General features: G+C 67.4%; 1 protein-coding gene across 2 annotated transcripts; it reads right to left on the reverse strand.

Annotated features, from left to right (window-relative positions):
- Window positions 1-546: 546 nt before the first annotated feature.
- On the reverse strand, window positions 547-27300 carry CBFA2T3 (CBFA2/RUNX1 partner transcriptional co-repressor 3). Of its 2 annotated transcripts, XM_012737115.3 has the most exons (11): window positions 27163-27300; window positions 23423-23500; window positions 19318-19559; window positions 19106-19195; window positions 13336-13517; window positions 12390-12613; window positions 9317-9402; window positions 8717-8915; window positions 8193-8261; window positions 7356-7546; window positions 547-5996 (listed from the first exon to the last, which is right to left on the reverse strand). In XM_012737115.3, the coding sequence occupies exons 1-11, from the start codon at window positions 27281-27283 to the stop codon at window positions 5712-5714; spliced, it is 1767 nt and encodes a 588-aa protein (XP_012592569.2). In that variant the 5' UTR covers window positions 27284-27300; the 3' UTR covers window positions 547-5711. The 2 variants fall into 2 exon arrangements, with proteins under 2 accessions (XP_012592569.2, XP_012592570.2); XM_012737116.2 differs by lacking the exon at window positions 23423-23500.

The raw sequence follows: 27300 nt of genomic DNA on the forward strand, positions 1-27300 counted from the left end.
GACTTAGGCCTGCGGATCCGTGACAGCCCCGGCCTCCGGGTGTCCCCAGCGCCAAGGACCGGCGCCCGATGCTGAGCGTGGCTGAAACACTCCGGCCGCGTCCCAGCTGCGTGGGGAGGGGGGCCCACATCCCTTCCCACGCGGCCCACCCAAGGCCCCTGTGTCCCTGCCGGTCCCGTGTCCCCCGCAGCTCCCACGTCCCTGCAGGTCCTTGTCGTCGTGGGTTCGCTGTGGGCCCTGGCCCTAGCATGGCCAGGCCTGGGCGGCCATCGGGGCCACCTGCTGGGCGTCCTGACTCCCCCACCACGTCCAGCCCTCAAAGGCCGCCCCAGCGCCCAGAACTGCTGGGCTCCTGCACTGCCGTGACCTCTGGGCCTGCCGTCCGTGTCCCCCCAGCGCCACGTGACATTTCACCACCCCCCACCACCCACCCCCAGGAGCAGCAGTGGAGGGGTCCTGCCCTCCCACCCGGCACACCCAGGGCAGTGCGGACGTGTGACATGAGGCTGGCGGTCGCGGGGGACCAAGGAGGGCAGAGCCACGAGGTAGCAAACGTTCCTTTATTACACAGAGACGGTGACCCTGGCCCCACGCCTCACGGCGCCCACAGGTCAGACGTACAGTACAGCAGAGGCCGCGGCCACGCCCACGCCACCAACATGGCCAGGGCTGCGGGGCACCGGCCCCCCACGACGGGAAGACACCCCACACTCAGTTCGGCTCCTTGGGGGAGACTAACAGAACAGGAGAGGAAGTGGAGGATGAGCCCTTTCCCTCCAGGCCCCGTCCAGCCCCCCTGACCCCTGACCCCCTTTGCCCTCAAGGTGTGGTGGCAGCCTGGCCCGGCCCTCGCCCAGCGGTGCCTGCTGCCCCCTTCGTTTAAATATCTAAACATCAGCTTTGAGGACCGATGTGGGTTGCTGTCACTCAGGGCTCGGGGGGCCGGGGCTTCCTGGGGTGGAACAGAAGGAACAGAGTGTGCAAAGGGGAGCTTCTACAGCTTCAGGAGGACAGTGTGGGGTGTGACCGGCACCAGCCACCCGGCCTCGGCGTGGAGTGTCCACAGGAGCAGGTGGTCCCCTGGGGTGCAGAGGCCCCGCCCAGCCCCACTTCAGAACACGCCGGAAGGTGCGGGAGGGCAGGGCAGGGCAGGGGAGCCTGGAGCTGGGCCTTACAGGTCTGGAGGGCAGCAGGGCAGACCTGCCCAAGATGTTCCAGATCTCAGACCTGGAGGGCTCAACTCTGAGTCACCTGGGACCCCAGGAGGGGAGTGGGGTGCCCCGAGAACCCCAGGAGGAGCAGGGCCCCAGGAGTGCTGGTTCTGTGTGTGTGTGTGTGGGACAGCACTGGCTCCCTCTCTGCCTTCCTGGTGCCTCCGGGCACCAACCCCTGGGGACCGGGAGGCGGGGAGGGTGGCCGGGCCCTGCCAGGGAATGTGCTCACCCCGGCCTGGCCAGAGCCCCAAGCAGGTGTGTGGGCGGCTGGCCACCCAGCGCCGTCCTAGCCCCCGCCACCGCTCCCTGCAGGCCGGCCCAGATTGGCTGGAGCTGTTGCTAGGCCCCGGGTCCAATCTGCCCACAGACGCCAGTCTGTCCCTGCAGGTGTCCGGTGTAGGTCTGACCTCGGCCAGGTACTGGGGGGGCCGCCGCCCCGCAGGCAGCTCCGCTGGGGCACGGTCAAGGCCTGGCAGGACCCGGAGTGGCCCCGAGACCCGCACAGCTGCCTGGGGCTGGGTCCAGGGATGGAGGGGCCGGGCGAGGGATGCCGTGCAGACGGGAGGACGAAGATGGACATGCGTGGGCCGGCGTGGCGGCTGGGACGGAGGCCTGAGTGCACGGGCGGAAGGTGGGGTGGGGGTGGTTGGAGTGTGCGAGACGAAAGGATCAGTCTGTCCCGGGTGGGCAGGGCTGGGGTGGGCAGTCACGGGCAGGTGTGCGGCCCGCATGGGTCTGGGCGGAAGGGGGGTGGGTGCCAGAGACGGGGCTTTGGCGTCTGCTGGAGGCTCCGTGTGGGAAAACTGGCAAAACGGGAAGAACTTAGGGCCCGCCTGACCCCGGCCCCTGGGGCCTGAGTGAGCCCCCAGGCCCACGGCTCTCCCGTCCGCCCCTCTGCCTGGGATGCACCGCGGGGGCCCGCCTGGCCAGACCCTTCTGCCCCCCCCAGGCCCCAGGCCCAGGAGGGGAGAGGGCGGCTGTCGTGCCTGGGGCCTGCCGGGCCGGGGTGTGTCCCAGCCCCACCCTGTGTCTGCGTGTGGCCCAGGAGGCACTGGCTCCCGCCTGAGTTCAGGCCAGAAGACTGGCCTGGGAGGAGCCCCCGGGTGGGCGGCAGGGCATGCGGGGCACAGGGACGGAGACCCTGGGCCAGGTGGGACAGGAGACCCCTCCCAGAGCGGGCCAGGGCTGGGAGCCCTTCCTCTCGGCGTTGGCCTCAGAGCAGGAGGTAAAGCTGTGGTTTGGGGTTTGGGGGAGGCTCCGTGGGCAGCTGCGTCCCGCAGAACTCACAGGGGGCGGCAGGGCAGGTGGGCCCCAAGCAGGAGGCAGAGCCGGGGTGGCTCTCCCACCCCTGGTGTGGCCCCTGCCTAGAGCCCCTCCTTGCCCGGCAGGAGGGAGGCAGCTGCCCCCAGGCACAGACCACAGGTCAAACCAAAGGGCACACGCGTGGACAGGCACCAGCCGGACAAGTCCTAATGCAAAATCGCCGCCTGTGCCCTCCCCTCCCCAAAGCGAAGGACCCCCAGTTTGGTTCCACCGTGAGGTCTTCGGCTGAACAGGGCCCAGCGCGTGGTGGGGCCGATGCCTGGCCCAGAGCCCTGGACGGGAGGGGGCTGCCTCGCTTCACCTGCCTGGTCCCCCCAGCCACCCTGACACAGCACACTCTAGGACACCCCTTCTGTGGTCTCCAGGCCTCAGTTTCCCCACCCCAAGCCCCCGAACCCGTCGTGTTGCCAACCCAGTTCTGTGATGCTCTTAGCTGCGGGCTCCGGCCAGCCCCTCACGGGTTCCGGGGGGTCCCACGGTGGTCTTCTTGGTGCAGGTGACAGTCACCCCCAGCCGTCAGCATTTCACAGTTGAGCTGGGGGCGACCGGGTCCCAGCAGCTGGCGTGGGAGGGCCGGCCCCCCTGCAGCAGCCTTGTGGTCCGTGCCACCGTCCCTGCTCCGCGTGTCGTCCCCACGGAGGGACCCGGTGAGCTGAGGGGGGAGGGTAGGCCTTTCCCCACAAAGTAGACGCTCCGGTCTTCCGATCGAACGCCCCAGTCCTGACGCCGCCGGGGACTCCAGTTACCAGGGAAGCCGCCCCTGGGTGACCCCTCACCTGCGGGGCCAGGTGCTCTCCAGAGACCGGCACAGCCTCGGGGGACCCCACGACCTCTGAGGGCCCGGCCGGGTTCCTGGGTGGTGCCACCGCCTGCGGCCGGCTGCCCTGCCCCCCGGAAGGGCACAGGAGATGTGTGGGGACGTCGGGGACAGGTGACAGGACGGCGGGTCTCCGTGGGCAGGTACACAGGGCCGCGGGCACGGGCAGCCTCCCACTGTTTCCTCGAGAGCCAGAGCCCCTGACATGGGTCTCACTTCTCCAAGTCCCTCAGAGCGAACCTCCGGGGAGGAGCTTGGTGGCCGCAGCGGCGGCTGTGTCGGGCGCGGAAGGGCGGATCTGGTCTCCACCTTGGCTCTCAGTTAGTTTCGATGGTGCACGGCGCCGGCAGGTGCCGGGTTGACAGGTGGGGTCCGTCCTCGGGACACTCAAATTGTCAATTTTTACAACTGTGAAGGAACCACCACCAAACCAACCGTCGCTCCCTACAGGAACGCAGCTCAGACGTCTTTGAAAATCTATCTCCTAAACTTTACACACTTCCGCGGCCTGTCTTGCTTTTTTTTTTTTTTTTTTTTAATTATTTGGCAAACATCATCATCATCATCGTGAGCATCAGCATCTGGGCCTCTGGGGACGGGGACTATGTACATTCACAGTAACGTAACTCTCGGGGGCTCCCGGCTCGCGGCCGGGCCGCGGGAGCCCGGTCAGTAGCTGGTCACTCGTATTGCACTCGGCCTGGGGGCGTTTGCGTGCTCGGAAGTGCCGGGTCTTCCGCTCGGCGTGAGCGTGAACTTCCTCGTCCCTTCATTTCCTCCTCGACCTCGTGGAGGGAGTCAGGCAGGCGGGCAGGCAGGGGAAACGCCGGGGAGGGAAACAGTGTCACCCGACACACCCCGGGCAGGGCGGGAGGCGGTCGCCACGGAGCAGCACCTGGACAGGTGCCAAGGTCACGCACTGCCCTCGGTCCTCGCCGGCCGGGAGAAGGCAGTCTGCTCGTGCTTATGTTTTTCTGTAAAAGTTTGGGCGAGAGGACGGTGGCCACGGCCAGGTGGCGAGGGCTGGACCGGGCAGGAGCCGGGGGGGAGGGGGACAGAGGTAGAGGACGCCGCGGAGAGAGGCCGTGTCTCAGGGCGGCCGCCATCCCCTCCTGCCTTCCGGAGCGGTGAAGAGTCAACCCACAAGATTGTCACAGTTTTGTCTCGGAATTTCGCCCTCTCTGGGGGGAGAGCTTCAAGCGCTTCTTTTCCATGAGTGGAAAACTGAGATACGAGAAGTCACAGAGGGCGTGAAGACAGACGGGGGCGGGGGTGGGGGTCTTTGTCTCCCCCTACCCCCGACACAGGAGGACACGTGGGCGGCACACGCGGTGCCCCGAGCGCGGCCAAACCGCCACACGGAAACAAAAAAGTTGCTTCTGGTCGGGCACAAACCCCTCCAAGACTCCAATATCCCCAGTGCCCCACGGGCAAAATCAAGACAAAAAGAGAAGAAAAAAAGACCGACATCCGAACAAGCCCGAGAGAGGAGGGAAACAGTGGGAAAAAATAAAAAAAGTACTTTGGCAGTGACAGAGACGTTTTGGATCTCGACTTCTTGGGTTTGCTTTTTGGGTTTCCTTTGCAGCGAGGTGAGTCCGGCATCCTTGGGTGGCTAGCTAGCAAGGTAGGTACAGGTGTGCTTCCTTTGCTTCTTTTTTTTTTTTTAAAAAAAACTTTTTGGATTTTTTTACTTAAAGCCAAAGAGTTTAACCTTAAAAGTTAGAAAAAGAAAATCTGAAACTAAAAAACGCTTCTTGAGTCGGAAACCGCGATCGTTCTTACCGTCTTCACTGTGCCGGCACACCCCAGGGAGGCCTGGGTGCACGGCGGCGGCCACGGCGGCGTTGCGGTCTCCCGCTATAGGATAACAGTTTTCTTTTTTCCCCCTATTCATCGGGAAGGGGGAACCCCCACAGTTTTCTTTGTCCACTTCTCTGAGTAGCTCTTTTGCCGACAAAACAAAACCCCGAAAAACTCTTCGCTGAACACATTAACCCACCCGTTAGATTTTTTTTTTTCATTCAAGAGAAAACGTGTGAAAGTCACTCAGGTAGGAAAACGAGAGAGACAGAGCATGAGCGCGGGCGCGCAGAGCCGTCACGCCTGCCTCACGCCTCGGCCGGGCGTCTGAAGCTCACTCGGAGGTTTCGAGGGTGCTCGCGAAGAGAGAGGCCGTCGCTCGAGCCGTCAGGTAGCTGAGAAGTTGCACCGGACGCGGGATTCGTCGCATCCGTGTCTTCTTTTGGAGAGAGGCAGTAGCAGCAGCGACTCCGATCGGCCGGCTTCCCGGGGCCAGGCCGGGCCGGGTGGGCTTGGCGGGTGCTGTGTCCGGCAGGCCGGGGGGCCAGGAGGGGTCAGCGGGGCACGGCGTCCAGCGGGCCGGGGGAGCCGGGGCGGGAGGGCCCCGCGGAGCCGGCCTCGCTGGGGCTGGCGGCCCCCACGGGCAGGGAGGGGTCCAGGCCGGTGGTGGCGTCGGGCTGCCCGGGGTCGGCCCCCATGCCCCCGGGGCCCTGCAGGCTCTGGCCACACACGTGGTGGTGCTTCTCCCAGTCTTTGTGCTGGCAGAAGGAGCCGCAGTAGCGCGCCGCGTTGCAGCCGCTGCACGTCTCGCTGGCCTTGCGCCCGCAGTTCCAGCAGCTCTGTGAGGGGCGGCGGGGGGGGGGAGGCGATGGTCAGGGGTGGGCCAGGGGCTGGCCAAATGCCCAAAATAGCTCCCAGACAAAGCCACTCAGACCCAGCCATGCTGTCTCCCCGCGAGACCAGGAAGACCCCCAGGGCCACGGGCGGTGGCCACTCACGAGACACAACCACTCATGGGGCCATTCCACGCCCCAGGCGGGTTCTCTGCGTGCTGGCTGGACCCTGGCCCTGCCTCTGCCTCTCTTCCAGGAAGCCCTCCCGGGTTCACCAGGGATCCAGATTTGGAAGGGGGCGGGCCTGGCAGAGCCCAGGCTGCTGAGACCTCTGCCACCCTCTGCCCCAGTCAGCAGGCGAAGTGAGCAGAAGGTGCCCGGGGTCCAGGTGCAAAGCCAAGGGGCTCGGCTGGCGGGAGCCTGACAGCCTGTCCCCTCCGGGCTGGCCTGGGGCTCCCAGGAGGCAGCGGCTTTGGCTCTGCTTCCGCCCCAGAGAGAAAGACCAAGTCCCTGGTTCTCCCCTGAAGCCTCTGGGGCCAGCAGCTCCTGCTCTCACCCGGCTCCGGCTGTTACAGCCACTCGGGCCTCCTTGCTGTCCTTCCCCGGGGCCCGCTCCCCCCCGACACCTTCCTGGGGGGCCCTGCCTGGGTGTCCCCTGCCGGCCCTCCCTCCCCACCACGTTCCTGCCTCCCGGCACCCTGCCTGCCTCACTCCCGCCCCTGTGGGTCCTTTCTGCTCCTCCTGCTCAAATGCCAGCTCCACATGTGACCCGTCTGTCTTTTCTGCTCCCGGCTGTTTCTCCAGGGCTGAGAGCGTACGTTGAACAGCTGCTCGGGGACCGCGGCTGCCGGGGCCCCGCACCCTCCCGGCCAGCCCCGTGGGGCGCTGGAGGCCACCCCTTCTCACAGGACACTCCCGGGGCCTCCCCGGAAGGGGGTCTGCCTCTCCCCACTTCTCGGCCACCCCGGTTCTTCGTGGGGTGTGGAGGGTCCCGCGCCCACCCTGTTGGACGCAGCCCGGCCCCACCAAAGACGCCCCGGCTCGAGCAGGATGACGCCCTCGTGCGGGAGCCCTGGGCCTCCAGCTCCCACAGGTCGGAGAGGAGCCTGGGCGCCAACGTCGGCTGCCCTGGGGTCCAGTGACGGCCCTGCCACTTCCCAAGGCCGTGACCTCCGACACGCCCCTGACCCTCCCGAGCCCTGGGTTTCTGCACCTGCGGGTGGGGGACGCCCCCGGGACACCACGGGGTGGCACGGGACAGCATGTTTGCTGCATGGCAACCGAGCGCCGACAGCCACGGGGAGGCCCGGGGAGCTCCCCAGGGGGACCCTAGGCTGCGCTGGACGCCGGGCCGGGCGGCCCTACCTCACTAGAGTCCTCCTGCTGGTTGACCACGGTCAGGGCGTCCTCGGAGGCCTGCCGCCGCGCCTCGGCCAGGGCCCGCTCCATCTTGGCGCGCTCCGTGGAGATGAGCTCGTGGGCCTTGCGCTCCGCGTCCGACACGGCCTTCTGCAGCTCCGACATCGCCTGCCGCTTCACCTCGTTCACCGCCTCCTCTGCGGGGACAGCGCGGGGCCGGCGGTCACACGGGCCGGCCCGGACGGGGGCGCCGGCCTCCCCGGCCACGGCTTATGGGCAGGGGGCCGCGTGTACACGCAGGCACACGCCAGTGGCCTCGTGCCTGTGCAGACAAGCATGTGCAAGTAAAACGCGGGTCCCGGGCACACGTGTGCAGCGGCAGCACGCGGTGGCACTTCCAAAGCTCGCCCTCCACGGAAGTGCAAGCGAAGGTCCCCGCGGCCTTCTCCCGGCACCAGAGCTGCACGGGCTTCCCTGAGGGCCGCGTGGACTACAGCTCTGAGCCCCCGGCCAGCCCAGGTGCAAGGGTGCCCGCGCCTCTGCGTGCCCTCCCGTGGGTGCCAGGAAGGCCACGCGGTGTCTGCTGAGTGGCCAAGCCGCCTCGTTCGTTTCGGGGCAGACGCTGGGTCACAGCTGCCCGTCCCCGAACAGCAAACGCTGCTCTGACCCCGGTCTGCAAACCTCCCAGAAACGACCTCCAAAACCCCGTGAGTTCTGCCCCGAGCCGGAGCCCAGCTGAGCCCCAGGGGCGGACGGAAGCTCCTGGAAGGCCGAGCTGGAGAGGGGTGTCGGGGGCCCTGGTGCCCCCCAGCGCTGCTGCTGCCCTGGGCTGTCCCCACTCACCGGCCTTCCTCCAGATGTCCTCGGGCATGTAGCCAGAGAGGGTCCTAGGCATGAAGTCCCGGTGGACATCTGAAACATGGGGGGCTGGCATCATGCACGGGACAGGGCCAACCGGCTGCCCCCCTCACGCTGGGGGTCCCATCGCACCTGGCTGGGTCCTGAGGGTGGGCGTGTGTGCTTGCCTGGCAGGGGGTGGGGTGGGGCGGGACCAGGGGTCCTGGTTGGAAGCCGGCACCTGTCTCCAAGGTGGGGCAGGGCAGTGCTCAGGCAGGGACCCTCTGGAGCCCGTGGACTTGGACTCGGGCTGGGAGCTGGGCGTGTCCTGGGCCCCTTTTGTTTTCTCATCATCGAGGTGGAGAAACATAGACCCTGGGGGGGGGCCCTAGCTCTGAGCCTCTGACCCGCCAGACCCCAGAGCTCTGGGCTTCCCAGCAGGCCAGGTGGGGTTTATCAAGGCGTCAGCCCCTGTCCTGGCACCTGTGCGGGGCACCCCACCCCTGCCCTCACCCGTCCTTGGTGCCCACCTAGCTGAGACCCTTCCGGGCCGGTGGAGCTGCTGAGGGGCTGGGCGGCGGCCAGCGCGGGGCCCTTCTTCGCGTCCTCAGCGTCGCTGTAGCGCCTGACCCAGTGGTTGAGCTCCTCACGGTCGGCCTCCTGGCACCGGCGCAGCACGGTGAGCGACCGCCGCGTCTTCTCCACCATGTCCATGATGCAGTTCAGGAGCTGCGGGCAGGCGGGCGGGGCCTTCAGCACCTGGGGAGGCCCAGGAGCAGCCGCAGGCACCCCTGTGCTGCGGGCTCATCGGCCAGTGCCCACGAGGGCAGGGGCTCCTCAGGACGCAGCCCACGAATTCCCTAACCCAGGGGCTCCGGTGCCCTGCCGGGGAGAAGCCCCAGAACCGCGTCTCCCCGGACCTGCTGCTCTGGGAAGAGCCACTGAGCAGAGGCGCCGTGCAGGGAGGCTGGGCCTGCACCCTGCTCCTCCCACAATGCCTTGCACAGGCCTGGCGATGGCTGGGGCCCAGGTGAAGGGCAGGTGGCAGGAAGGTGGGGGGCAGGCCAGACAGGTGGAGCTGAGCCCGGGGAGCCCCCAGCAGCCCTGCAGGCCCCCTCGGAGACACTCACGTTGTTGAGGTGCTTCCACTCTTCCGCCCACTCACGCTCTGTGAGCCTGTGGTCGATTACTTCCTCTTGCCGGGACCCAGGCACTGCTGCAGGAGGGGCGTGCATGCGTTCAGGCCCCGCCCACACCAAGGCTCCACCCTATTAGCCCAGGCTCCGCCCACACCCAGGCTCTGCCCTATCTGCCCAGGCCCCGCCCACCCCAAGCTCCACCCTGTTCTCCCAGGCCCTGCCCACACCCCAGGCTCCGCCCTACTCTCAAGCCCTGCTCACACCCCAGGATCCGCTTTATTTGCCCAGGCTCCACCCACACACCCAGGCTCCACCCCATTCTTCCAGGCCCTCTCCAATGCCCCACCCATACTCCAGGCTCCACCCTGGTCTCTCAGGCCCCACCCACAACCCAGGTTCTACCCTGTTATCCCAAGCCCCGCCCACACCCCAGGCTCCACCCTATTCTCCCAGGCCCTCCTCAAGGTCCCACCCATACTCCAGGCTCCACCCTGGTCTCTCAGGCCCCACCCACAACCCGGGTTCTACCCTGTTATCCCAAGCCCCGCCCACACCCCAGGGTCCACCCTGTTCTCTCAGGCCCCGCCCACCCCCAGGCTCCACCCTACTCGGGCCCCACCCACACCCCAAGCTCCACCCCACTCTCAGGCCCACCCACACTCCAGGCTCCACCCTGTTCTCCGAGGTCACATGCAGTCCCTGGGCCACACCTCCAGCTCCAAAGTGGACTCAGAGCCAGGGTAAGGGACAGACACTCCTTCCCTACCCTGGGCTCTCATCTCACGGCTCCATGCCTCAGTTTCCCTGCCCTGCCTACCTCCTGGGGTGTGCAAAGACCGAGGAAGCGTGCTGGGGGAAGAGCCCAGGCTGACTGAGGACACCTGTGGGTTACTGAGCCCGAGCCCGCCTGCTCATCCCGTGTCAGCCCTGCCGAAGGCTCCATCCCTTTGCATTTTACAGACGGGAGCACCAGGCGGGCTGGGGGACGCTTTTGCCCAGGGTCACCGTGCGGGGAGTGACAGAGGCAGGTGTGGGCCCAGGCTGGCTCCAGCTGGAGCTGTCCTCAGCCCAGGCCGGTGACACTGATCCAGCCACCCTGGACTTGGCCTCGGGTGGCTCCGCGTGGAGCCCTTACGTAAGGAACCTCGCCCTGACTGGGGTGAAGCTCACTGACAGCCCGCCGGGAGGGAGGACCCTCTCGGAACCGTCACCCGTGTGGCCGGCGGCAACAGACACAAACTGGCAGATGCCGAGCTGGCCCGGTCAGCCGCCCCCAAGCGCTGCTGGCCACGCCACAGTCCAAGGTCCCGGAGCCTGCGCTGGGCCTGAACTGCCTGACTTCTTAGCTCTGTGAAATCCCGCTGAACGTGACTTAGGTCTAAGGTTTTTGTTTTAACAGGCCCTGGGAACTGACATGGGGCAGGGGCACCCCAAGGTGACCGGAAACTGAGCTGCAAGAGACGTCTGGCCATATCCCCACGCCCGGGACGACTGTTCCTACCTGCGATACTCCGAAATTCCCAATATTCCCAGCCCCCACCCTGTGCCGGCTGACCCCGCACTCGTGCTTCCTGGGGGCTGGGGTCTCTGTTCAGGACTTCTTTTTTTTGAGTCAGGGTCTCACTCTGTTGCCCGGGCGAGAGTGCCGTGGCATCAGCCTAGCTCACAGCCACCTCCAACTCCTGGGCTCAAGAGATCCTCCTGCCTCAGCCTCCCTCCCGAGTAGCTGAGACTACCGGCACCGTGCCACTGTGCCCGGATAATTTTTTCTATTTTTACTTGTTTGGCTAATTTCTTTCTATTTTTGGTAGAGATGGGGTCTTGCTCTTGCTCAGGCTGGTCTCAAACTCCTGAGCTCAAGCGATCCTCCCGCCTCGGCCTCCCACGAGTGCTAGGGTTACAGGCGTGAGCCACCATGCTCGGCCCTGTTCAGGACTTCTTGAGTCCCTAAAGGTCTGCTCGCCCCCCAGACTGGAAATGGCTCCCCCCCACTGCAGAAGGAGAGAAGAGGTGGCGGCCACAGCGCGTGCCCACCACCCTGCCCCGCTGCCTGCGGACTGCGCCGATGCCCTCCTCCATGGTGGCGGCTGAGGCCTGCCCGACAGCTGGCGTTTATTTTTGCATTAGCAGAAGCGGTGGGAATTATCACCTGCCTGACCCCAGCTGCAGCCAGCCAGACGCCGTCACCTGCTGCCTGGGCCCAGGGCCTGGAAGCTTCCGCAGGGCGGGGCTGGGGCGACGGGCTCATTCAGGGCGAGGCCTCCGCTGACCCTGCCGCCGGCTCCCTGCGGGTGGCCTCCAGGCTCTGCCTCCCAGTCCCCACGCTGGAGGTCCCGGGGGTCCCCGGCCTGACTATCCCGTGGTCCCCACACAGAGGAGGGGCGGAAGGTCACGCAGGCGTGGCTAAGAGCTCTGGGCGGGTCACCTGCACTCGCTGGGCCTCAGTGCCTGGGTGGGCTGATGCCCACCTTGCCCCCGGCTCCGGGGACCGAGGGAAGGACACAGACAAGCCGGGCGGTGGGTGCCCTGCCCGGAGACGTCCTCCCTCTCGCTGATGGCGGCTGGGCCTCCCGGAGGACTCTTTCCACCCCGCACTGGCTGCCCCCATTGATCAGGTGGCAGAGGAGCAAACTGAGGCACAGAGGGCCGTGTGACCCACCCGCGGGTGCACTGGGGAGAGTCGCCAAGCTTGGACGGGACCCAGTGGTCAGCTCCAGGCCCCCGGCCACCCGCCTGGGGGAGAGCTGGGTGCCAGGGCCCCGGGACGACCCCTCCGTGGCCACAGCCTGGTCAGCCCCGGGGAACTCCAGGCCCCGAGGGGTGCAAGGCCAGAGGTCAGGCTGCCCCCCAAGACAGAGGCTCCGGGACTTGGCCCAGCCAGGCGGGCTCCCTCCCCTCCCCCAGCGCCCTTCCTGGACAGACAAGGCCAGGTGGCACCACAGGCAGTGTCTCCCGGTTTAGGTGCACACGGCTGCCGGCCGTGCCCCCACGTGTACAAACCCAGGCGCACACACGCGTGTTCCCGCTAGTACACACACGCCCCGTCCCCGGGCGCTCTGCTCACCGAGGTGCCGATGGCGCTCCCGCAGGTCCCGGGGGTCCAGGGCGCGGTAGGGGTCTCGGAAGTGGTGGGCCACGGCCATGTCCTCCAGGCGGTAGTGCGGGGGCGGGGCGGGGTGGGGCAGCCCGTTGCTGGGGCTGTAGCGCTGGGCGGGGCTCAGGGTGCAGGGCCGCTTGCCCAGGGGCTCGGGGAGCAGCGGGTCCCGGTCCGACCCGTTCTCTTTGGTCCTACCGCGAAGAGCAGGTGGGGGCGGGGCGGCAGTTACGGGTCAGGCCGAGGCGTGGGGTGCGGGGAGACAGGCGTGGGCAGAGAGAAAGGGGTGTGGGGGAGACAGACACAGAGGATCAGACCAGCTCCCGGCGCCTGGCCCAGCCGCCCCCTGCTCCTGGGGCCCGACCTCCTGCGGCGGGAGACCCTGTGCACCCCTCGGACACAGGGACAGCACGTCCGTGGCCAGCACCGAGGGCTCGGCCTGGGGACCTCGGACTCCTGGATGCTCGGGGTCTACGTCCAGCACAAAGGACGTCTCCGACAGACAGACTCCCCGCCTGGGGCCTGGGGGCAGCGGGTCCACGGTCCACGGCCCACGGGTCCACAGCCCACAGGTCCACGGCTCACAGCCACGGCCCATGGGTCCACGGCCCACGGGTCCACGGCTCACAGCCACGGCCCATGGGTCCACGGCCCACGGGTCCACGGCTCACAGCCATGGTCCACGGCCCACGGGTCCACGGCCCACGGGTCCACAGCCCACAGATCCACGGCCCACAGCCATGGCCCACGGGTCCACGGCCCATAGCCCACGGGAGGCCACTGACGCTCTGGCCCGGGCGGCGGCCCCTCCCCAGCCCCTCGGCTCCCCAGCCTGGGACGCAGGACAGTGCCTGCCTGGCGGGGGCTGGTCCCGGGTGGTTCTCCAGAGGTTGGCAGGGCGGGAGCCGGCGGGTACCTGTCCGGCGTCCTCCTCTTGCCGTTCTCGTTGACGTCCAGCAGGAGGTCGGCGGAGTCGGCGGGGGAGCCCGCACTGGCGTCCAGCAGCAGCTGCTCGTGCTGCGCCAGGTACTGGGCGGGCGTCTGCTTGGCCAGGCGGGCGCAGTGCAGGAGCTCGCGCTGCAGCAGCGGCAGGTTGGCCTGCGGGGCGGAGGGCGGCGTGGGCAAGAGGCACCGCCCGAGTGCCAGCCTCGCCTCTGTGTGACTCTGCCCGGTGTCACGACCTCTCTGGGCCCCCCCTCCTGGAGCCTGGCCTTCCGCACAGTGCCGGGGGCACACAGCGATCTGGGGTGCAGGGGACTCTGGGTGCAGAGGTCTCTGGGGTGCAGGGGACTCTGGGTGCAGGGGTCTCTGGGTGCAGGGGACTCTGGGTGCAGGGGTCTCTGGGTGCAGGGGACTCTGGGTGCAGGGGACTCTGGGTGCAGGGGTCTCTGGGTGCAGGGGTCTCTGGGTGCAGGGGACTCTGGGTGCAGGGGTCTCTGGGTGCAGGGGACTCTGGGTGCAGGGGTCTCTGGGTGCAGGGGACTCTGGGTGCAGGGGACTCTGGGTGCAGGGGTCTCTGGGTGCAGGGGTCTCTGGGTGCAGGGGACTCTGGGTGCAGGGGTCTCTGGGTGCAGGGGACTCTGGGTGCAGGGGACTCTGGGTGCAGGGGACTCTGGGTGCAGGGGTCTCTGGGTGCAGGGGACTCTGGGTGCAGGGGACTCTGGGTGCAGGGGTCTCTGGGTGCAGGGGACTCTGGGTGCAGGGGACTCTGGGTGCAGGGGTCTCTGGGTGCAGGGGACTCTGGGTACAGGGGTCTCTGGGTGCAGGGGACTCTGGGTGCAGGGGTCTCTGGGTGCAGGGGACTCTGGGTGCAGGGGACTCTGGGTGCAGGGGACTCTGGGTGCAGGGGTCTCTGGGTGCAGGGGACTCTGGGTGCAGGGGTCTCTGGGTGCAGGGGACTCTGGGTGCAGGGGACTCTGGGTGCAGGGGTCTCTGGGTGCAGGGGACTCTGGGTGCAGGGGTCTCTGGGTGCAGGGGACTCTGGGTGCAGGGGACTCTGGGTGCAGGGGTCTCTGGGTGCAGGGGACTCTGGGTGCAGGGGTCTCTGGGTGCAGGGGTCTCTGGGTACAGGGGTCTCTGGGGTGCAGGGGACTCTGGGTGCAGGGGTCTCTGGGTGCAGGGGACTCTGGGTGCAGGGGTCTCTGGGTGCAGGGTCTCTAGGGTGCAGGGGTCTCTGGGTGCAGGGGACTCTGGGTACAGGGGACTCTGGGTGCAGGGGACTCTGGGTGCAGGGGTCTCTGGGTGCAGGGGTCTCTGGGTGCAGGGGACTCTGGGTGCAGGGGTCTCTGGGTGCAGGGGACTCTGGGTGCAGGGGTCTCTGGGTGCAGGGGACTCTGGGTGCAGGGGTCTCTGGGTGCAGGGGACTCTGGGTGCAGGGGTCTCTGGGTGCAGGGGACTCTGGGTGCAGGGGACTCTGGGTGCAGGGGTCTCTGGGGTGCAGGGGACCCAGGCCCAGATTCTGATCTCCCTGGCTTTTCCACATCACCAAGTCCCTCCCTTGGTGCAACGCGGGGAAGGTGTGGTCGCCGTGTGGCGGGAACATGCTAGTCGGCCTTCCCCACCTGCACCCTGGCCACTCGGGCGCCACGCCATCCAGGCCACAGAAGAGGACACGGGGGGGGGGGCCCAGAGGGGGGCAGCAGCCCGCCCCAGGCACACAGCTAACGGCACGGGCCAGCTGGGGACGGAACCCGAGTGTGGGTGAGGGCAGAGCCTCGGCTGTGGACCCCAACGTGCACGGATGGGACCCCAGGGAGTCGGCCACGCCCTGTCCACGCCCTGCGGGTTCCCGGCCTCAGCCCTGCAGGAAGCCGGGTGCTGGGTGGCACGTGGACGTTACCACCGGTGATGCCACGGCGACTCGGCTGCGTTTGGGGGAACAGGCACCCCAGCCTGGGCTTGAATGACTGCCCGGCACACAGGACCCGCACGTGGGCCCTGCCTCTCACACCCTGCGCCCACCGGCCTCCCGTCCTTCTGCAAAGCCTTCCCGGAGCCACGGAGGCCGGGCGGCCCCAAGCGCTGGCCACGGGCCCGGCGGGAGCCAGCGGATCCAAGTATTGGCAAATAAACACAGTCCCTGAGGTTCCCATGCGTCTCCAAGCTGCCGCGGCGGCCTCCTCCTGCCAGCCCTCCCCGGCCTCCGAGAGCGAGGCCACCCGGCCCCGCGGCCGCCTGTTTTCTGTCTGGGCAGCTGAACGCGCGCCAACCGCCATCTGTCGGACACGTTAGGGGCGCGAGCCGGGAAGGAGTTCCCGGGAGGTCTGAGGAGCCAGACTCCCTCCCCTCCGCCCGGCAGGCACCACTGGCCGCAGGCAGGGCAGTGGAAACATCTGGATCCCGGCCGGCTCGGGCCAGCTGGGAGCGGGCCGCGGTGGAGGGCTGGCGGGTGGGGCGGCTTCTCCTGGCCGGGGCGGGCTCCGGAGGGGCTGCAGGGACCCCTGTGTGTGGCCCCGGCAGGGGGGCTCCCCCAGGACAGACAGCGGTGGAGGCAGCTGCCCCCCTCTGTCCCCAGGAGCCCAGGGCGCCCCAGGAGGGTCCCCAGGAAAATGCTGGACGAACCGAGCGGGTCACAAAACACTCGGGGACCCAACGCCGCCCTCTGACACTGCCCCTTCCCAGACAGGACCTCAGGCCAAGGGAAGTTCATATTTGCAAAGACAACGAAGACGGCACTGGCTGAGTGACGGGGTTGGAGAGGTTTCTGCGGCTCTAAGTGCCTCCGCTAAAGCCTGCCGGGCCATGGGCTCTGCAGGCGGCCCACCCAGCTTCCCCTCCGAGGGGCTGTGTGGCCTTGAGCAGCTCACTTGACCTGTCTGATCTTGCCCCATCTGCAGATGAGCTGTGGAAACCCCGAGGGGTTCTTTCCCACAGACTGTGGGGTGCGTCCTCGCCCCACTCGCGGTGGGACCCACGTCAGAGCCGGAGCCAGAGCTGCGCTCTCAGCCGCGGTTCCTGCCTTTTCTAGGAAGATGTCGCTGAGGCGGCCTCGAGGGTGTGCCTCGGTGGGCCTGCGGGGCTGTGAATGCTCAGGAAGGCGCCACTGGCCCGGGTCCAGGCCACGGACAGAACCCTGAGGTCTCAGAGGCGGCCGCTGGGGGTCGCTCCCGCCAGGCCTGTGTCCGGCCCCGCAAGGCTGGGCCCTCCCACCGCTGCGTCTAAAGTGGAGGCAGGCCGGGCGCGGAGGCTCACGCCTGTCATCCCAGCACTCTGGGAGGCCGAGGAGGGTGGATCGCTCGAGGTCAGGAGTTCAAGATCAGCCTGAGCAAGAGCGAGACCCCCGTCTCTACTAAAAATAGAAAGAAATTAATTGGCCAACCAATATATATAGAAAAAAATGAGCCGGGCATGGTGGAGAATGCCTGTAGTCCCAGCTACTCGGGAGGCTGAGGCAGGAGGATCGCTTGAGCCCAGGAGTTTGAGGTTGCTGTGAGCTAGGCTGACGCCATGGCACTCTAGCCTGGGTGACAAAGTGAGACTCTGTCTCAAAAAAAATAAAAAAATGAAATAAAATGGCAGCAGCCCAGGGCTCGGCCAGCACCTGGGAACAGAACTGGCCGCGATGCTTTTTATCCTCATTTCTGATCCTCTCGGCTTTGCCCTAGAAGCTCCAGGTCAGGAAAACCGAGAGGCCTCGAGTCCCTGACCACCTGCCGGCCACGTGCCCGGCCCCGCATAGCCTCTCGAGAGCTCTGTGTGCAGAGGGGAAACCGAAGCAGAGAGGGCCCTACACAGAGCAGTGCTGGCCCGGAGGTGTCCTGCCTGGACCCCCCGGAAGGGGGGTCATTAAAGAGGAGCCAGGGGACAAGGGGACAGCCGCTGACAGACTGCAAATAGCACCAGGCGTAGCTTCCTGCTGCCCAGTGGTTCCTGCTCCATGGCCGGCTCAGGAGTGAGTGCAGCGGGGCGCAGCAGGAAGGAGGGAGGGAGGGCTGTGGGTGTGACGTGGGGGACCCCCCCACCGGTGAGGGACTGGAGGGGTTGGGGCCCTGACAAGGCCGTGGGCTCTGGAGAGGGACAGACCAGCTGTGAGCCGGGCTCCGGGCCTTAGTCTCCCGCCTGCTCTTGGGGACCAGCGGTGGCGGCTCTGCCACACCCTTCCCAGGGTCCGGGAGGTGCCCCGGAACTTTCTGGAGCCTTCCTGTTCTAAGGGACGCCTAAAGCCCTGATGTGGACGACGCCCGACAGGCACCGAATGCCCCAGGTTCATGCACGCATCCCTCATGCAGACCCCTGAGAGCTGAGAGGGGCTCCCGTGTTGCAGCTGCAGGAACCGAGGCACTGGGCGTTTGCGTGGCCCTGGCCCGTGGCTGCCGAGTGGCAGGGGTGGGCTCACACCGGGACCGTCTGGTGTGGTTTGTCCTCAAGGTACCCGGCCACCCCCTCTATCCCGGGGCTGCAGGAGGCCACGGCGGTCAGCGTGGCCCCGTGGCGGCTGGACCAGCTCCTCCCGGCTAAGCTCTGTGGACCTGGCCACGGAGCAGCTCGGCACGGGAAGGTCACGTGGCCAGATACACGTGGGATCGCTTCACCCTCATCCCTCAGAGACACGCCACCGCCACGGATGAGTAGGGGGGCACAGAGATCTCGCTGGCCGGACTCTGCCTGTGCCTGTCCCACCTCTGTGTGCACACGGACCGCCGGTACCTGTTTGAGCACGGGCTCCGCCTCGGTGGGCCCAGAGCCGGCCCCGCTGAGTGCACAGGCGTTGCCGCCGCCCAGGGCCCATCCTCCGAGCTGGACGGCACCACCCCCTTCTCTGACGCTTCTTTTTTTTTGTTTGAGACAGAGTCTCCCTTTGTTGCCCAGGCTAGAGTGAGTGCCGTGGTGTCAGCCTGGCTCACAGCAACCTCAAACTCCTGGGCCCAAGCGATCCTCCTGCCTCAGCCTCCCGAGTAGCTGGGACTACAGGCATGTGCCACCATGCCCGGCTAATTTTTTCTCTATATATTAGTTGGCCAATTAATTTCTTTCTATTTTTAGTAGAGACGGGGTCTCACTCTTGCTCAGGCTGGTTTCGAACTCCTGACCTTGAGCGATCCTCCTGCCTCGGCCTCCCAGAGTGCTAGGATGACAGGCGTGAGCCACTGAGCCCGGCTGTCTGATGCTTCTTCATGCCACCACGCCCCCAGCTCCCCGTCTGCCTGTCGCCTGTGCTCGGCCTCCCGCCCTCACCGCCTCCCCTCTCTCTGTTCCAGCCACACTGGCCGCCATGCTGTTCCGCACAGGGGGCAGCTCCTGCCTCAGGGCCTTTGCACGTGGTGTGCCGGCTGCCCGCCAGCTCCCTCTCGTGCTCTTCCGCCCTCACCAACGCGCCCACCCCGCAGGCCCTGGGGAATATTTGTCCGCACAACAGGCATCTCCAGGTCACCTCCCCACACCTGCACGCAGGCTCCAGGGCGCGCCTTGCCTGCTCCTGGCTGCGTCCCTGAGCCTCACTGTACCTGGTGCGCCGCTCAACAATGACAGAACCGAGCTGGGGCTCTGCCGCACCGCGCTGGATCCTGCGGCCAACGGTCCCGTCAGACACCAGCCCGAGGCCCTCGCTAGACTATCAGCCCCGACCGGTCGGCGCCGGCCGTTCCCCGGGAGACCAGGGCCCAGAGGGTCCCGGGTCTGCTAAGAGCGAAGCCCGGCCTCACGCTGGCGGGGGACGGGCTGGGCCTTCCGGGGATTTCCGCGGTTACCTTCAGGAAGGGAATGACGAAGGGCCGCAGCGGGAAGTTGGTGGCCTCCTGGAGCTTGGAATGAAACTCCTCGATGGTCAGCGTCGAGTTCTGGGGTGGGGGAGAGGCAGGGGGGGCTGTCAGCGCGCCGGCCCGGGGGTGGGCGGGCGGCCTGAGAGCCAGGAGGGCGCCGGGCAGCGCGAGGGCGAGCCCACCCCGGGGCCCCGACTCACCACCAGGCCCAGCACGAGGGTGCGCACGCGCTCCCCGATCTCCGGGGAGATGTCGCCGCCGAACTGTTGCAGCGTGGTGAGGAAGCGCTTGAGCTTGCTGAGCTGCCGGGCGCCGCAGGCCGGGGGCAGGTGCTGCGTGGACAGGGCGGCCGAGCAGGAGGAGGCCGGGCCATTGCTGACGCCGCTGGGCGTGGACGGGGCCCCGCTGACCGCCGTGGGCGAGTGGCCGCTGCCGTTCATCACTGCGGGGCGGGGGGGGGGGAGAAGGCGTGAGCGCCAGGCCCGGACACACGCGGCGGCGTGACGCGGCCGCGCACGGCAGTGGCCACGGTGAGCAGACACGGCTAAGCGTCCAGGACGCGGGTGACGGCACCAAAGGACAACGGCAACGATGACGGCAGAGATGGCAACGGTGACAGAGATGGCCACGATGTCAACAGCAACGGTGACAATGAGGAGACATGGGACAGCGATGACCGGGCGGGGGAGGGGGGACTGGGGTCCAGGGCCTCGTGGGGCTGCTGTGCCCAGTGCCGGGGCGTGTCACCTGTCTGTCCTCCCAGCCACGCTACGAGGGACACGTGCACCCCTCTACGGACGTGGACACTGGCACCCAAGGAGGGACACCCTCACCCCCGGCTCCCCACTGGCGGGCGGTGGCTGTGGCGTGACCTTGGTCTGAGTGTGGCCTCCGGGCCGGGCGCCAGCCCTGGCCGTGCTCTGGGCCGCGGTCCGGCCCTTCCGCCCCCAGACCTACGACCGGCTCGGCGCCTCCCGTCGGGGCCTGCTGGCTCACGTCCCCCTTTCTGGGGCTGCAGGGACTCGGGAGGTGAGTCGTTCGTCCCCCCCCATCGCAAGGGTGGGGACGGACGCCTCTGCAATGACGGCCCCAAGCAACCCGCCCGCCGGGGCCTCCCCAGCGAGGGGCAGCGGCTCGGGGCTCCGAGAGCAGCAGCCGGGGCTGGGACAGCCAAGGACAGGCGGACGCCTGCGCACACAGGCCCTGGCGGTGCGGGTCACGCGGGTGACCTGAGGGACAGCTGACGGTCGGGCTGCAGGGGCCAATGCGCCTGCCTGACCCTGCCCATGGGGTCAGCGTCCCGGGGCCCTGGCCGACGCCTGAGGCTGCCATAGAGTCTTGGGGCAGGTCAATCTTGGGTGACAGAGGCCAAGGCCGCAACCGTGACAATTGTCTCATGACCTGGCTGCCCGCTCTGCATCCCCTGGTCTCAGGAGCGTCTGCAGATGGGTCAGAGGTCACAGGGCTCCCAGGGCCCTTGGTGGCGGGGAGGGGACCTGCCACCTTGGGGAGACCCGCGGCCCCCACACCTCAGCCCGGCCTGCGGTGCTCAGCCCAGCCGGCCTGCGCCCTCCGGTGCCCGGACACGCTCCCGGAACCAGCCCTGTCTCCACGCCACGCTCTCCGCCCGCCTGCCCCCATGCACACACGTCTCTCACGCACTCCCTGTCCGGCGGGTCTGCGGCGCCGGGTGCCCCTCCCTCGCCGGGCCCAGGTGCTCGGAGCCCCCGCCCTGCAGGCCCAGCTCCCCCCGGGCTCCAGCCACGTCCTGGTGCCCGGCGGGCCTGTGCCGGGGACACCTGGGAAGTGGTTCCCCTGCCGGCTCCGTGGGGCGCAGGTGCCCCGGCCGGGCCTGCCCTGCCCGTCAGGAAGGGGGTGCCCGCTGCTGACCGGCCTCCCGCGCTGTGGCTGTCACTGGGCCCAGTCACTTCTGCCCCCACCGCAGGCCCGGGGGCTCCGGAACTGGCCCTGCCCGCACCGGGCACCCTCCCGGCCTAACCCTGAGGCTGGACGGCGACCTCCGGCTCCAGCCTCCCCTGACGCTTGTCGGGGTTCAGGAGTCCAGGCCCGGCCGGCGAACGCCGCTCCCCACGGCAGGGCTGCGGGGCTGGGGGCGCACCCTGCACACACGCAGAGGGTGCTATTATCACGTGCTCCCCCTCCTCCACCGGGGCAGCCTGGCTCCGAGAACTGACCTCCTGCCACGGCCTCCCCACAGGCTGAGCGACCACTGGGGGGTCTTGGGCCCCGGCTGCAGCAGGACCCGAGCTCAGCGGTCCACGGTGGCGGGGACAGGCAGGCATGTCACTGTTAGGGAACCCCCCTCTCCCCGGGGACAGGGCCCTGGTCTGCCTACCCCCCACTGCCTGGGCCGTGCCACAGGGCAGAGGCCGGGACGGCAAGTGGCCCACGGCTCAGGACCCCCCAGATGCCCCAGGCCGGGTCCTGCTGCCAGTCCTGGATATGCCCTGTGTGTCGGACTCGGGCCTGGCCTCAGTTTCCCCATTTGCAAGTGTCCCCCAACCCACCTTGAGTTCCACAGGGGGTCCCAGGGGGCCTGTCTTGCTGCACACGCCCCTGGGGCGTCTCCCCGGCGCCCTGAGACGCCCCGGCTGGGTTTACGTGCAGACGTGCTGATTCTGCTCGGTGACCAGAGCCCCCCGCCGAGTGGGGTTCTGGATCCCCCCGCTAAAGGCAGCTAAAACTCCAGCGTGTGAGCTGCCTCCCCTGACTGACAGACTGGAGGACTGGAACCCGGGGGCCACCGGGGCTCTGAATCCTTCTCAACGCAGCTGCCCCTCGAAGCGCTCGTGCACGTGGAAACCTGTTTGCCGCCCCGGGTCTCAACGATCTGGGAAGCTCCGGGGGCGCAGGATGGACGCGCAGCCGCGACAGCCCAACGGGCCACCACGATCCCCGGCTCACCTCCCGTCGGGGTGGAGGGCGGCTCCGGTCCCTCCCCTCTAGGCTCTGCCCGAAGGACCCCGCTGCGGCACTGTCTTCCCCTCGCCGGCGAGCTCCGGCCGACCCCACCCTGGACACACGCGCCCGGTCACCACCGAGGATGGCCACTCACTGTCACCCGGCCCGGCAGAGCGGTGGCCTGTCCCCACCCGCTATGGAGACGTCCCCGCGGCAGGAGGCTCCCCTCTCAAGGCCAAGCTGGACGGTCACCGGGGGTCTGGACCTTCCAGCGGCTTCCAAGCCCCGGCACCGCCCGAGCCGCCTGCCGCACCGCCAGCCCCCGGCCCGGCCTCCCTGCGCTTGCTCACCAGCCTTGCCCGGGCGCCGGGGTCCTGCCACGGCAGCCTGTGCGCCGCCCGCTGCCCCACTCCCGCCCGCGGGCCGGCTCAGCACTTGCTAAAGAGACGCCGAAAATAGCCCCGGCACAAGTGCCCGCGCTCCCGCAACAGGTGTGTTACTAAGTTAGACCACACACGTGTCCCGGGTGAGGTCTGGGGGCACACGCTAGCCGGCCCGCGCCCCCCCCCCCGGCCTCAGGGCCCTGCAGGGGTCGGGCTGGGACAGGGGACCCCGCAGGCAGCCCCCCACCCTCCCCGCTCAGGCAGCTCCCTGGACCCAGGAATCGGCTGCCACGGTCAGAGAGCCACACGGCCGATGACAACAGCCCCGATGCGGGGCTGCGTGCCACACGCCAGCACACGGCTGCCACAGCCCCGCACCACAGAGACAGCAGCTTAGGACCAGAGTAACACGCAGGGCCGGTCCGCCTCGTTCTCAGGGCCCGGCAACTACGTGGCGGCTACGCCGGGCTGTGCCACTGAACTGGCTTGAACCGGATGGGCCGGCGTCCCCCTGATGGCTCCAGTGTGGCCTGGCGCTCTGATGGAACGTCCCGCGTGACTAGTGTCCACCGGGCACCCGCGTGGGCCAGGGCCCCCCCCCGAGTCCCCTCCCGGCTGCCTGCGTCACCCTCAACGCTAAGCACCAAAAATACTCCCTTTTTACAGGTGGGGAAACTGAGGCACAGGGGGTCGCACCTGCCCAGGGACTCCGTGTGGGTTTGGGGTCCGCCCTCGGATGGCTGCCCCACTTCTCAGAACCCCGGGACCGGCCTCGCTCGCTCTCCTGCACCCCTGGGGAAGGGGCCGCCCAGAGAGGCTGCCCACCTGCCTGGGGCCACACAGCACGTGGCTGGGGGTCTGTGGACTCGGGCCCCGCTGCTCTGCCGGGAGGACCTGCCCCTCTCGGAGCCCCTCTAGAAGGAGGCAGGACCGGCGCGGCGCATGCCGCGTGGGCGCGGGGCGGTGGGTGGAGGGCCGTGGTCCCTGGCGTGTTACTTACAAAGACAGACCATGGACCACTTTAAGCAGCCGTGGAACCGGCCGTGGGGCAGTGCCGGCGCGGGCCCGTCCTCTCGATCTGCGAGCAAAATAAGAACAGGCGGTCAGCAGGGGCGGGCGGGCGGCAGCGGTCTGGGGGCTCGGACGCTGCCTCCGCCTGGGCCTCCACTGCCCTCTCTGGGCCTCAGTTTCCTCCTGCAAAATATCGGGGCCGGGCTGGGGGTCTCACTGGGGCGTCTGCGAGAATCCTCGCCCCTCCTTCACCCTGTTGCGTGGGGCGGTTTTCCTTTTCTTTCTTTTTTAATGGAGACGGGGTCTCGCTCTGTCGCCCAGGCTGGAGTGCGATGGTGTGGCCACGGCTCCCTGCAGCCTCCAACTCCCAGGCTCTAGCGATCCTCCTGCCTCAGCCTCCCAAGTAGCTGAGACTATAGATAGGCATGCGCCACCATGCCCGGCTAATTTTCTCTAATTTTAGTAGAGACAAAGTCTCACTCTTGCTCAGGCTGGTCTCAAACTCCTGAGCTCAAGCTATCCTCCCACCTCGGCCTCCCAGAGTGCTGGGATTACAGGCGTGAGCTGCCGCGCCCGGCCAGCATGGATTGGTTTTTTAAAGCCCTCTTCCCAGAAGGTGCCTGGAGACCCATTGGTACCATCCTCAAGGGACCTGCAGCCCAAGCTGTGTATTTTAAAAGTGACTAGAAATGCTGGACTTGGAGGCTCTAAAATGAGCCACATGGTGGGGCAGGCTTGGGGGAAGAAAGCCCCCAAATAGGAAGGAAGATTTAATTTGTCTGAGCTGAGTGGGCAGAAGCCACAGGGGCATAGACTGCAGCTCTGTAAGGTAGTGAGCCCACTGTCACAGGGGGAATTAAGGTAGGATGGAGCCCAGCCATAGAGGAGCCAGTCTGGGTCCCTGCGCCTTCCCGAGTCCTCTCTTCTCTCAGCCTCCTGCCCACCCCGCCAGCCTTGCCTCGATGGTCCTGCCCAGCCCAGGGCGGTCCCTGCGCAGGAGCAGCCAGCAACTCGCGGTTCCGGGCCAGTCTCTCATCAGCTTGGCTCAAGGCCGATCCCCGGGGAAGCTCCGGCAGAGCCGTGAGGCCTGCTCGAGGGTGGCCACCAGCCAGGTGCGGGACGTGGTCAACCACCCGGCTTTCTGGGGGGCAGGGAACAAATCAGAGGCCACCTGGGGGGCGGCTGGAGCCTGGGACAGATGTTCCTGCCGACCCGATGGAACCAAAGCGTCGGCTCAGAGAAGAAAAAGGCTCCTTGTGTCTTTTTTTTTTTTTTTTTTTTGAGACAGAGTCTCGCTCTGTTGCCCAGGCTAGAGTGAGTGCCGTGGCGTCAGCCTAGCTCACAGCAACCTCAATCTCCTGGGCTCAAGCTATCCTTCTGCCTCAGCCTCCCCAGTAGCTGGAACTACAGGCATGTGCCACCATTCCTGGCTCATTTTTCTCTCTATATATTAGTTGTCCAGCTAATTTCTTTCTATTTAGAGAAGAGACGGGGTCTCGCTCTTGCTCAGGCTGGTTTTGAACTCCTGACCTTGAGCAATCCGCCCGCCTCGGCCTCCCAGAGTGCTAGGATTACAGGCGTGAGCCACCGCGCCCAGCCATCCTTGTGTCTTTATAGCTCTGGGTTCTCTAAATGGAGCCGGGGCCCCCACCCCAGAAATGTGGCTCGGCGTGGGGTGAGCGCTGAGGGGCCAGAGGGACCCTGAGCCGCACACGCCGGCTGCCCGCACATCTGTTCTAAGGCCTCAGCTGGTCTCGACCGGGGATCTCCGGTCCGGGGCTCTCGGGACAGACGGACACAGCAGGTGGGGCGGGGGCAGGGCAGCCACGGAGGTCAGCAACCAGGCCCCGTGAGTCCACGCAGACCACGGGACGGTCTCTCTGTCCCTGGCGTGGGGGGCCGAGCACACTCCGGGGGGCGTCACTGTCTCCCCCACCGGCCTGGGAGCGGTGGCCCTCACGGCCGACCAACCCTTGGCCCTGGGCTGAGTGGAGACAGGTGAACGGGACACAGGGCGGCAGCCCCTCCCCTCTGCCCACGCAGCCGGACATGGGCAGACACGGCTCAGTGGGCAGAGATGCCCATGGTTCAGCCCCACGGTGAGGACGCTTCTGCACAAGAGAGAATGAGGACCCCAGCCCGGCCACGCTGCCACGTGAGAAAGTTCAGCCAACCACTGCACCAGAACGCCATGGCCAGCACGGGGTAGACACGGGCCCCGCATGGCCAGGCCCAGCAGAACCGCTGAGCACTGAGTCTGGGCGGCCACAGCCCCATCCTGGCCATGGGAGGAGGAGGAGGAGGAGGGCCGGGCCCATTCCTGTCTCCACGCACAGCGGGGCCCTGGCTTGGACCAGCCCCTGCAGAGAGCCGGAATCTTCTGGTCGAGTTGCAGGTACAGGGAGGGGGGTGTCAGGCCATTAAGCTCCTACTGTGTGCTGGGCGCTGCACTGGGCACATTCCCAGATGTCCCTGCCTCTCGGTGGCTGCACCCGGGAGCAGGTGGTGTCGCCCCACTCCCCAGCCCGGCTCAAAGCCGGCGTCCCACAGACGGGGCAGGCTGGCCCTGCACCTGCTCCCGGGCCTGACAGCCAACGTCTTATCCAGGTAGGGGGTGGCCGCTCCGCCCGCCCTGGGGGCAGACTGCAGCCTGCCCTGCCCACCTTCCGGGCACAGGAAGCAGTAGATGGGCTGAGGAAGCCGCTCATCCTGGCCTGGGGAGGACCAGCGGCCGCCGGGATGAGGAATTTGAGGCTTCTCCCCCCAGAACGGGGGCTTCATTTGGGTTCCAGAGCCCGGGCGTTTGGGGGTGGCATGTGGACCCCCCCCATCACCACCAGGAACACGGAGGACACACTCCCAGCTCTGGCCTCGGTGGGGCAGAAAACATTGTTTCCCCCATACCGGCCCAAGCCTGGGGGCTCCGTCTACCCAACTACTTGGGACCCCAATGTCACTGGATCACAAATTTCTTTCCTTTTTTTTTTTTTTTTTTTTGAGACAGAGTCTCACTCTGTTGCCTCGGCAAGAGTGAGTGCCGTGGCGTCAGCCTCGCTCACAGCAACCTCAAACTCCTGGGCTCAAGCCATCCTCCTGCCTCAGCCTCCCGAGTAGCTGGGAATACAGGTGCACGCGCCACCATGCCCGGCTAAAAGGTTCTTTCCTAAGAGAAAAGGTGCTCTGATGGCGGCTGTGCAGAGAAGCAGCCGCCCCTGTCCCGGAGAGCCCTGGAAGCCCACCAGAGCAGCTGAGTGCGCCCCGTGTGCGGCGTGAAGGGGCGCACCTGCCCCACCTGCCCGGGGCCTGCAAGGTCCTGCCTACCCTGCCTGGCCATGGGCCTGGAGCTCACCGGTCCTCAGCCCTGCAGAGGCTGCAGAACTCCTGGAATGGGAGGCTCTGGCGGGGCCTCCACTCAGGGAGCCTGCTGTGACCCTGGGGAGGCCCCTGTCCCTCTGCGTGTGGCAGGTGGCACCCTCAGTAGGCGGGAGCCAGCCCTGCTCTGGGGACGAGGACCCCAGGCCCCGAGATGTCCAGGAGGCACCCAGAGTGGAAGGGCCGGGACTGGAGCCTCCAAGGCTCAGCTCTTGGCGACCATGGACCCCACTCCTAGGCCCAGCGGCGACAGCGGTTGCTGGTTCAGGCCAAGAGTTCAGAATGTCGCACCGTGTGGGGGTGGGGGGCTCCCTGGAGGCGGCGGCGGTCCCCCTGCCCAGGGTGGGGGTCACTCACCCGTGTGCGGCGTGAAGGACGGGGGCCGTGCGGCCCCCTGGGAGGCGGCGGGCGGCGGGGGCGGCATGGCGGGGGGCGTGGCCCGGGGCTGCGCCTTCACCTCCGCAGGGGAGTCGGGCATCGCGGTGTCCTGCTCCT

The sequence above is a fragment of the Microcebus murinus genome, chromosome 20 (genome assembly GCF_040939455.1).
Source record: "Microcebus murinus isolate Inina chromosome 20, M.murinus_Inina_mat1.0, whole genome shotgun sequence".
In the NCBI taxonomy this organism is placed as follows: domain Eukaryota; kingdom Metazoa; phylum Chordata; class Mammalia; order Primates; family Cheirogaleidae; genus Microcebus; species Microcebus murinus.